At 50.9% G+C, this 11,074-nt stretch overlaps 2 protein-coding genes across 2 annotated transcripts in view; one reads left to right on the top strand and one right to left on the bottom strand.

Moving 5' to 3' along the window:
- Window positions 1–4,548, bottom strand: part of GTPBP3 (GTP binding protein 3, mitochondrial) — a 9,041-nt gene extending 4,493 nt beyond the window's left edge. Inside the window, exons 1-5 of the mRNA XM_044685333.1 lie at window positions 4,417–4,548; window positions 1,692–1,939; window positions 822–908; window positions 533–735; window positions 137–220 (exon numbers count right to left, since the gene is read on the bottom strand). Coding sequence (XP_044541268.1) covers window positions 137–220; window positions 533–735; window positions 822–908; window positions 1,692–1,939; window positions 4,417–4,478 — 684 coding nt within the window. The 5' untranslated portion in view covers window positions 4,479–4,548. The remainder of the gene's footprint in view (window positions 1–136; window positions 221–532; window positions 736–821; window positions 909–1,691; window positions 1,940–4,416) is intronic.
- Window positions 4,549–7,626: 3,078 nt separating this feature from the next.
- The window catches only part of ANO8 (anoctamin 8), a 30,706-nt gene continuing 27,258 nt past the window's right edge, over window positions 7,627–11,074 (top strand). Inside the window, 1 exon segment of the mRNA XM_044685332.1 lies at window positions 7,627–7,691. Coding sequence (XP_044541267.1) covers window positions 7,627–7,691 — 65 coding nt within the window.

The following is an 11,074-nucleotide window of genomic DNA, read 5'->3' as shown; positions in this document are numbered from 1 at the left end:
GGGGGGGCCGGTGAGGGGGGTCAGTGCAGGAGCCAGTGAGGAGGAGGCCTATGAGGAGAGGGACTCTGGGGGGGCCTGTTGGGGGTCAGTGGGGGGTGCCAGTGGCTGAAAGGTGTGGGGGGCGGAGAAGGGCCACGATGGCCTCACCCCACTCCAGCACGCCTTCTTCAATGTTGTCATCCTCGCTGAAATCAATGTAGGCCTCCAGGTGGGCCAGGGCCTGTGGGGGGAGGGGAGAGCTGACACCCCTCTTCCCCTCCAAAAGAAGCGCCCCAGCTCCCGCCACACACACCCACTCGGGGTCCCAGAAGAGGCCGGCACCCCGGGGCCCGAGCCACATGCTTAGAGCTCCTCAACCCTTCCCTCCTGGTGCTTAGAATGGGAGGCAAAAGGAAGGGAGGAATGATGGGGTGGAAAGGGGAGAGGAGAGGGCAGGAATGGGAGGAGGGAGGAGGAGAGAAAGGGGAAAACTGGACAAAAAGGCGAGAAGGCAGGAGAGCCGGAGCCCGGCAGGCCTTCGAGGCTCACTTGCCGTCGTCAGGGTCTCTCCCCAGGCTTGGCAGAGCTGGCCCAGCTCCCCCTGGAGCTGCCGGAGGGCCTGGCACCGCTGGGCCTCCGTCTCAGCATGGATCAGGTCTCCCAGGCCCTCCACCTCGGTCAGGCTCAGCTTCCCATTCTGGAAGGCCCGCTTGGTGAACTCTCCGGCCTCTGCTGGCCGAAAGCCTGGTATGCCGCCTACCTGCCGGGGAACATCGGCTCAGAGCCCGCCTTACCCCAAGAGAGCTCACCCCCGGGGGGCCCAGAAAAGGGGAACAACTCACCCAGTGCTCCCAGCACAGCACTCACGACTGCTGGCCCACCGTGGACGTGGAACTCGGCACAATCCTCTCCAGTGAAGCTGTGGGGTCCTGGGGAGGAGGCAGGGAAGACCCTGGGGCTCTGGGTGGGACTTCCCTAAGCTGGGCCAGCAACCCCTAAGTGAGGTACCTGAACAAAGGACAGCCCCCCTCCACCAATCCCCTCCTACTCTCTAGGCCCTAGCTGCGCTCCCCTGAAAGGCAACTTCTGAAGACACCTCGGTACCATTTCCCTTTGGGTGGGGAGAAGGGAGAAGAAAAACGGAGAGGTTAGAACCGTAGAAACGGGAACTACCAGAAGCAGGAGCTCTGCTGGCCCTTCAAACCACAGGCTCTGGGGGCCCTGGTGGGTAGAGAAGCAGGTCTGGAGTCAGGAGAGCCTGGGTTCAAAACCTGGCCTCAGACATCTCCTAGCTGTATGACCCTGGTTAAGGGTCACTTAACCCTTCTGCCTAGTGCTTGTCCTTCTATCTTAGAGTTGTTACTAAGACAGAAAGTAGAGGTTTAACAGAACCTCACGGGTTCAGACTCTCGGAGTCTTAGAAGCACAGACTCCGAGGCTGTACATTCCTGGAGTCTAGAGCCGTGGACTTCTGGGGTCTTAGAACAAAAGACTCTTAGAATCATGGACTCCCGGGCTGGGAACTTAGAACTCTTAGAACAACAGACTCCTAAAAGAGGAGATTTGTTTTAGCTAACAGGGAATGTTAGACAGTCAATCAAAAAGTCAGGGAAAAGAAAGTAACCAAAAGGTGAGGGAAGCCAAAGGGCTGATAGAGAAGAGTTGCCCACACCTGACTCCCAAGAAATAGGGCCCCACCTTCCCTGACCTACCTGGGAACCAGAGAATCAGGCCCTTGTCTAAGGGTTCCGAGGAGATGGGGTGCTTCAGGAGGCGGAGCTTTGCAACCCGGGGCTGAGGAAGGGCCCGCAAGGCTGTGAGTCCCAGGAGAGCAGGGCCGCTGGCCGGACCACTGGTGCGAATGACTGCCACACCACACTTGCCCTGGCCAGAAGACAGGGCAAAGATAGTGGCTCGACCGCCAGAGACAGGCGTGCATGAACGATAGCGCTTTGGCAGCCTGTGCCGGGAGGGGAGAGAAGAACAGTCAGTGGGGAATTGGTGGGAGGAGGAAGGGTGTGCTCACAAGAAAGATGGTCCAGTACAGGGCTATCAAACTCAAACAGAAAGAGAGTCACTTGGGAGTAGCTGGGTAGAATAACAGATGGAGAGCCAGGCCCAGAGAAGGAAGATCCTGGGTTCAAATCTGGCCTCAGACACTTCCCAGCTGTGTGACCCTGGGCAAGTCACTTCATCCCCATGGCCTAGCCCTTAGCGTCTTCTGCTTTATAACCAATATTGAGCATCAATTCTAAGATGGAAGATAAGGGTTTTGTGTTGTTGTTTTTATCTAGCTCTGATCGTGTTGTTATTTAGTCATTTCAGACATGTCTGACTCTCTGTGACCCAACTAGGGGTTTTCTTGGCAAACACACTGGAGTGGTTTGCCATTTCCTAACCAAGGATCAGGGACTTGCTCAGAGACCCATAACCACTAAGTGTCTGAGGCTGGATTTGAACTCCGGAAGTGGAGTCTTCCTGACTGCAGTCCCAGCGCTCTGTGAACTATGGCGCCACCTAGTGACATAAAATAGGCGCTTAATAAATGCTTGTGGACTTGGTCTACCTGGCAGCCAGCTCTCCACTTCTGTGGTTGCATGATTCGGTCACTAGGTGGCGCTGTGGGCAGGACCCCGGGAGGAGCCATTCAGTGGCAGGGGGAGCCTCAGAGCACTTGCTATATAGAGGATCAGATGAGACCCAGTGCTGTCTGACCCTGAAACCCCTCCACTGCCTGGTCCTTCCCACCTCGCCGGCTTTCTTTGGCCTTCATTGGACGCTTCTTACCCACGATGCTCCGCTTCCCGACTCCTCACCTGTGCCCTCACTCCCCCCATGCCAGGCCTACTCTCTGCTCCTCACCTCTGCTTCTGCCTCTTGGCTTCTGCCAAGACTCAGCTCCAATCCCCCGGGCTCCCAACGCCCCCTGGAGCGCTAGTGCCTTCGCTCTGAGCCGGCCTTCCATTTACAATGTATCTGCCACAGTTTGGACACTGTAGCTTGTGCTTGAAGGCAGGCCCGAAGCGTTACCTTTCTTTGCAGCTTCAGTTATTGTGTTTCAGTTGTGTCTGATTCTTTGTGACCCCGTTTGGGACTTTCCCGGCAGACACCGGAGGGGTTTGCCATTTCCTTCTCCAGCTCATTTGACAGATTAAGTGAAGAGACACAGCAACAAAGTATCCAAAGCCAGATTCACACAGGACGTGATAGGGCTTAATAACCCTCTTCTAGTAGTCTAATCCTCGGAACTAAAACCTCCCGACTCCCTACTGTCTACGACTCCCTACTGTCTATTCCATCTAATCCAGAGATTCTTAAACTAAATTTAAAAATATTTTGATAACTTTTAGGTGCTACAGTAGATAAAGTGCCAGCCCTTTAGTCAGGAAGACTCTTCTTCCTGAATTCAAATCTAGCGTTAAACACTAGCTGTGTGACCCTGGGCAAGTCACTTAACCCTGTTTGCATCAGTTTCCTCATCTGTAAAGTGAGCTGGAAAAGGAAATGGCAAACCACTCCAGGATCTTTGCAGAGAAAATTCATGGACAAACAACAAAAATTTCAACATAATGGCTTTAAAACCATGTTTCTGAGACAGATCCATAGGTTCATCAGACTGACTGCCAGGGGAGTCCAGGCCACAACCTAGGCTAAGGATCCCTGCTCCAGATGGAGAATGAAAAGAATCCTTCAGTGTGGCACTTGAGGCCCTTTACCCACCCACCTTTCAGGCCTTACTTCATTCTCATATTTCCCAGCAAATACATATTGTACATTCCAGCCAAATTAGCAGTTAATGACATTCCACCTCCTGTAAATTCCATCCCCAGCCTCAGGGCATGCCTGGAATGCACTTCCTCCTCCTGGGGGCTTTTCTGATTCCTACTTTCAAGGTTCATTCTCAGAAACCCTCCCTGATACCCAGCTCCAAAGAGCCTTTTGCCTCTCTCCTTCCTGGAACTGCTGGATCATGGCTCTAGAGCACAAGGTGCTTCAGAGTTTAATTGGTCCAATCCTACATGCATTTTATAAATGAGAAAACGGGCTCAGAGTGGACGACAGAGCCAGTCCTCTGATGCCAAAATTTATGCTCGGCATCACAAGAGGCCACCTCTCTTACATTATCCATGTCCGTCCAGTCTCCCAGTCTTAAATGTAAAGTCCTTAAGGTCAGGGACCATCCTTTTTGGCAGTTTGCATTTCCCTCTCTGAGCGACTGGCATGAGCACACAGAAGGCGTTTAATAAATGTCTGCTGACGTTTTACTAAAAGGGGCAGCCCCTTGACCTAAGAGTACGCAGCATGTCAAGACAGCGGCCGGATTCGAACGCACGAGTCTCCCAGATTCGCGATTTGGCCCATGTCCCGCCCCGTAGTTAACCTCCTAACTGCCAGCGGGGATCCCCACACCCATCCGCCACAGCGGCCCGGACGCACCTGGCGCACAGGCAGGTATTCTGGCCCGACCCCGATACTAGGGTTCCCAGACGCCGCCACATGGCGTGGGCTGGAGGAAAGGCCGGAGCGACTAGAGTGCCCCCTCCTGGCTCCGCAGCCACGGCGACCCTAATTCCGATCCCGACTGCTCAGCCGTGGCTCCGCCCGCAAGCCTCGGCTCTCTCCGCAGCAGCTTCCCGTGAAAGCCCGGCCTCCCGAACCCCATTGGTTAGCGTCCAGGAGGCCTAATTTGAGGTTTTATTGGTTTGTTTCTCGATGGCACCACCCTTTATGATGTTTGGTTGGCTATTATACCTAAGACATCGCCTTCCTGGAGATATGATTGGTCAATGCTACAGAAGTCCCGCCCTCCTGCCGCCAGATCTTATTGACTAGCCTCTCAGTGGTACCGCCCACTCCCTAAGACACCATTCAATTTGAGGTGTGGTTGGTCCGCCTACTTACCACAGAGTCGAAGAAAGGCCCCGCCCTCTCTAAAATTTGATTGGTCATTATCATAGAAGCCGCGCGAGGTTGGCCAGTGTCTTGTTGTGATTGGTTGAGACAAGGGCGTGCTGTGCTGAAGTCTGCCACGTGGGGGCTCCCTAGGGCGGGAAGCTCGGGAAACCGGCTCACTTTAGTTCTCTAGGAGTGGGGCCATAGGGAGGGATAACATGATGAATATTTTTATAATCATAATGAATATTGATGTAATGATGATGAATATCAATACGAATTGCCACCAGTCCCATGTGGACTGAAATGAATATTCATATAGTGATGCAAACGGTCCAGCCGCTTAGCCTTGACGTTCTTGAAAGATCAGGAGTGAAGGTGAATCTTAATTTGAACCGGAATTTACCGAACGCTTCTTAGCCTCGGCTCACCCCAGGAGCAGTCTGGGGCGGAGATCCGAGTTCTGTACTGGGGCTGGGGGCGGCGGGGTGGGGTTAAGTTCAGTTCAGTTAAGGCTGAAGCCAGAGTCCGACCTCAGTCTTGAAGTCGTTTCCTTCTAAGGCCAGGGTTCATTCTGGGAAAAGGCATCAGTCCCGCATCAAATCTGCAAGCAATTATTAAGCGCCAAGTAGGTGTCAGACTCGGGGCTAAGTGTTGGGGACACGAAGAATGATGAAAGAAGATTCCTGGGCTCAAGGAGCTCAAACTAATGGGGGGAGAAAACATAAAAACAATATGTAGAAGACAGAGATGAACAAAAGAGGGAAGATGCTAGAGTTAAGAGGAGCCGGGAAAGGTTGCTTGCAGAAGACGGGATTTTAGTAGGCATTTAAGCGGACTCAGAGAAGGAGGGGAGGAAGGGATCAAGAGGAAGGGAATTCCGGGTATGGGACACAGCTAATGTAAATGCTTAGAGACTGAGGAAATAGCATCATGTAGGAACAGCAAGGTGGCCAGGGTCACTGGATGGAAGAATATATGGTAGGGAGTAAGTAAAGTGTAAGAAGGCTGGAAAGGTAGGGAGGTAATAGAAGACATATACAGGTTCCTTTAAAAAAAGAAAAAAAGGCAGCTGGGTAGCTCAGTGGAGTGAGAGTTAGGCCTAGAGACAGAAGGTCCTAGGTTCAAACCCGGCCTCAGCCACTTCCCAGCTGTGTGACCCTGGGCAAGTCACTTGACCCCCATTGCCCACCCTTACCAATCTTCTACCTATGAGACAATACACCGGAAGTACAAGGGTTTAAAAAAAATGAGATAAAAAAAAAGAAAAAAAAACTTGGAAAGACCTTCGTGAAATAATGAAGAATGAAATGAGTAAAAGAGGGACAGTTGTGGGGACTCAGTGGATAGAAAGTCAGACCCAGAGATGGGAGGTCCTGAGTTCAAATTTGACCTCAGACATGTCCTAGCTATGTGACCCTGGGCAAGTCATTTAACCTCCATCATCTAGCCCTTACCACTCTTCTGGCTTGGAACCAATACATAGTATTGATACAATACATAGTATTGATTCTAAGACTGAAGGTAAGGATTTTGAAATAAAATAAATAAAAGACAGAGAAAAGTCAGATCCAATAATTCATTCTGGGGCCAGGGTCGGGGGAATCCTCCCTGGAACTGAAAATTCTGACCTCAAGCCTAGTATTAGGATTTCTAACCAGGGCTCTCGGTTCACTCTCCCACCCTCATCCTCTCATATAGTACAGTCGAGGGGGTAACCTGCCAGAGCAGAAGCCACACCTGCTATGTCCTCTTCAAAGCTCTAGAGATGGGGGTGGAATTCGGGGAGAGTTGCAGCCAAAGTGACAGGACTTGAAGCAGTTGGGAAATGACTAAACAAATTGCGGCATGTAAATGTAAAGGAATGTTATTGTGAAGGAGGAATGATGACTGTGGCATCCAGAGGAATGCAGGAAGACCTGTATGATGCAGAGTGATGTGGACAAAAATAATATGAACACGTCTAGGAATCTATTTAATTGTAATGGTTCATTTTGGTCCCAGAAAAGAGATGACCAAATTCCTCTCCTTCTTCTGGACAGAAAGGCAGGGGACTATGTGTGTAGGCTGTTGCATACTCTGGCCAATGAGATATGAAATGAGACAATCTTTGTAAAGCACAGTGCCTGACACACACACACATTAATAAATGCTTGCCCTTTCCCCTTCCCTTCCCAGACTAGATATCTGCCTTCTGATTTTGCTAAAGGGTTGGTTTTGTTTTGTTTTGTTTATTTATTTATTTTTTGTGTGGAGTGGGGGAGGGCTGTAATATCATCTTTTAAGTAAAAGCAAAAAATATTCATAAAATCTTGGGATTAGAAGGCAGGTAGGGAATCTCTCCCCCAAATCCTAGCCACTAGAGAGAAGGCTTGTGGGGGGGCAGGGAGTGAGGTCTCCTGAGGGCAGGGAGGTTAAGGAAAGAGCTGTGTTTGAGGCTTGTTGAGATCAGGGGAACTGCTCCCTTTTGCATAGCTCCCAATGCAGTCAGTGCAGCAACCAGAGAATTGACTGTGGGGGTGGGGATTGGCAGTGGGTTGGGGTGCACAGCAGGGGATTCTGTGCCTTTTTGCAATGTCAGGGCTGTGGCAGGTGCAGTCCTGGGCACAGAGGGAGGGGAGACTGAGGTTTTACTGAAATCTAATGTGGGCCCAGCTTCCCTGCCTATGACCCTTCCTTCCACTCTCAACTCTCTAGCTTGAGGCTTTGGGATCCCCAGATTCTGGACCCCGGGGTTCCAGAAGGAAGGGCATGATGGGTCGGGGGAACAAGGGCAAGAGATTGAAAAGGGAAAAAGAAGGCTTTCTGTTTGATGACAGGTAGGAGCCCAGGCAGGAGAGAAAGAAGAAACAAGTGCCCAGGGAGCCCAGAGCAAACCAGAGATCAGATCCTAGATTAATTCAGCCCACGGGTCCTACCAAGACCAACCAACTGAACTCCCAGGAAATCCAGATTCATTCATGAAACAACATGGCCAGGCCAGAGATCAGTCCAAATACCAGTCCAGATTGCTCAGTGGTCAGTCTAGCCCAGGGTTGTTTCAGGTCAGCATGAGATGCACTGTAACTCAAGGACCTATTAGGAACCCTTCTGCTTGGTTCTCATTGGAGCCCCAGCTCTTTCCTCAAGAACTATCCAGAAGAACATTGTACACAGTAACAGCAATATTGGACGATGATCTTCTTCGAAAACTTGGCTCCCCTCAGTAATGCAATGACCTGGGACAATACTGAAAGACATGACAGGGAATGCTCTCCACCTCCAGAGAAAGAACTGTTGAAGTTGTCTTTCACATCAGTGGATTCAGGATTTTATTTTAGAGTTTTGGTTACGTATGAGTCTGTTCTTACAACATGACAATAAAAATTAAATTAAAAAAAGGTTAAAGAACTTTACAGAAAAAGAATACAAGATGTACACAAGTAACAGGGAATTAGAAGAAAACTTTCTGGAGGACATTGCATTTCCTGGTCACCAACAGCAGCCCCTTTGACTAGGATCAGTGCTCCTCTTTCCATTGAGAGGGCTGGCATTCATTGCCATTATCTCCTCTAGTCTTCTAGTTCTAGAGGTAGACAAGTCATCTTACAGATTGATGGGGTGAGTGAGACTAGTCACGCAGAAAATAGGGATGAAATACTTCCTTCCCTCCTGAATACACCCTTCATAGCTCCACCTCTGCATTCTTCCCTGGGCACTGTTTTGTGCCCACTCACCTCCTTGCAGGGTAGACACACACCTTCCCCGAAGTGAGACACACAGACGAAGCCCACATAATCCTATGTCACCTTCATCCTATTTGTCCATAGCACCTCCCTACCCTGGTCCCCTGTCTGCTCAGCCTTTTCCTTCAGCCCATGCTGACTCCCTCAGATCTCTCCCAACAGATAGGAAAAAATTCAGCTTGGTCTGGGACAGAGTATCAATCAATAAACATGTATTAATCACCTACTGTGTACCAGATACTGTGCTAAGCACTGGGAATACAAAAAGAGGCAAAAGACAGTCTCCCACCCTCAAGGAGCTTGCACTCTAACCAGAGAGACATGTAAACAAATCTATCCAGAGAATAACGAACAGAGGGAAGACACTAGAATCGAGAGGGGGTGGGGAGATAGAATTTTAGTTGGGATCTAAAAGAAGCCTGAGAGGTCAGTAGTTGGAGCAGAGGAGCTAGAGAAAATGTCCAGAGCTGGGATATGGAATATTCTTGTTCATGGAACAAAGCCAGGAGTCCCTGGTTTGAAGAGTACACAGCAGGGAGTAAGGTGTCAAATGCCTAGAAAGGTAGGAGGGGGCTAGATTATGAAAGCCTTTGAATGCCAAAAAGAACATGTTGTATTTCATCCTTAAGGCAAAAGGAAGCCAATAGAATTTCTTGAATATGGAAGTGACAAAATTGGACCTGAGCTTTAGGAAAATCACTTAGTGGCTGAATGGAAGGTGGATTGGAGTAGGGAGAAACTTGATGTACGAAGACCTACCCACAGGCTATTGAAATAATCCGAGTGAAGTGATGAAGGCCTTCATTAGAGAGGTGCAGCATAAGGGAGAGAAGGGGGTGGGAGTATTGGAGAGACGTTACAAGGGTGGAATGGACAGTCTTTGACCACAGCTTAGATATGGAGGTGAAAGACAGTAAGGAGTCCAGATGGCTCCTAGGTTTCAAGCCAGAGGGACTGGGAAGATGGTGATACCCTCTACAATAATAGGGCAGGTGGGGAGGGGGGTTAAGGAAGAGATAATGAGTTCAATTTTAGACCTACTGAGTTTAAGACGTCGACTGGATAGCCAGTTTGAGATGTCTGAAAGGCAGATGGAGATGAGAGATTGGACATCAGCAGAGACAATGGGGCAGGATACATTGATGTAAGAATCATCAGCGTGGAGATGGTAATTCAATTCATGGAAACAGATGAGATCACCAAGTGCAGTAATATTGAGGGAGAAGAGAAGAGATCCTAAAGGATCCCTAAGGTTAATGATAGCAAGATGGAGGATCCAGCAAAAGAGGCAGAGAAGGAGCTGTCAGAGAGGTAGGAGGAGAACCAGAAGGGATTGGTTTCCCAAAACCCTAGAGAAGGGAATAAGAGAGTGATCAACAGTGTCAAAGGCTGAAGAAAGGTCAAGGGGATCAGGGATGGAGATCATTAGTACTGGAGAGAGTTGTTTCAGCAGAACAAGAAAGCCAAACTGTAAAGATTGAGGGTCGGGGTGGCATGGAGAGATAGTAAAGCCATCCTGGCTCCACCTAAGCCTGGCCCATCTCCCCTGTCTGCTGTCTGGCTCCTTGCCCACCTGTCTACTATCCCTCTGTCTGCCTCTTTGGCTCCCTGCCTGCCAGTCCATCTGTCTCCCATCTCTTATCCACGTGTCTGTCTGTCTCTGTGCCCTCCCACCCTTCTTGTCTCCATTCTTCTGTTTCTGCCTTACAATCTACCTATCCATCTCTCTTCCTTACCTACCTGCCTGTTTCCCTGCTAGCCTGTCTGCCTAGCTCACTCCACCCCTTCATCATCCTCTCTGGCCAGAAGGAACCCCTCATCAACCCAAGGAAGACTATCAGAGCCCAAGGGTGGGATTAGATCCCAAGAGGGCACTTGGTCCTTCCCTCTGCTTTCAAGCCAATGAAAATCTACAGTCCGTGTTAGGTGGCATTTTTTTCCCTCTCTCAGGCTAGACCCATTGGAGAGCTGGTCTCTGACAAACCTCCTTTGATCCGAGAGGGGGAGAAACTGGAGGGAGAACCTCACAGTTCCACACAGATTTCTGGGCCCTAAGTGGGTCCAGGCAAGCTCCCATCGCTCCGATGGGGGAAGCGGCCGGTTTTCCGAACAGAGAAGGGGACGGCGTGGCCAGGCAGAAGGTGCTGATTGCATCTCCACTTCCAGGCCAGGGTTATGGGCACACGGACCCCAGACTCTGCAGGGCCCAGCCAGCTCCCTAGAGCAGGCTGAACTTGAGCTCGCTACCGGGGCACTGAGGCAACTTCTGCCCTGGGTTAGCCACAGTTAGGGGGTGCCGGGGAGTGGGGTGCTCGGGGTCCGCGGTCCCTCCGCAGCTCCCCGGGCTGGTACGCTCGGCCCCCGCCCAGGCCTGCCAGAAGCGGCCAATCAGCGGCGGGGGGCGCGGCCGGCTGGGCGCTGGGGCGGGGACCGGCCCCCCCAAGATCAAGCGGTTCTGGCGGCGGCGGCGGCGGCGG

This window comes from Gracilinanus agilis, chromosome 1 (assembly GCF_016433145.1).
Source record: "Gracilinanus agilis isolate LMUSP501 chromosome 1, AgileGrace, whole genome shotgun sequence".
Classification (NCBI taxonomy): Eukaryota; Metazoa; Chordata; class Mammalia; order Didelphimorphia; family Didelphidae; genus Gracilinanus; species Gracilinanus agilis.
This window is presented reverse-complemented; position numbering and strand designations above follow the sequence as displayed.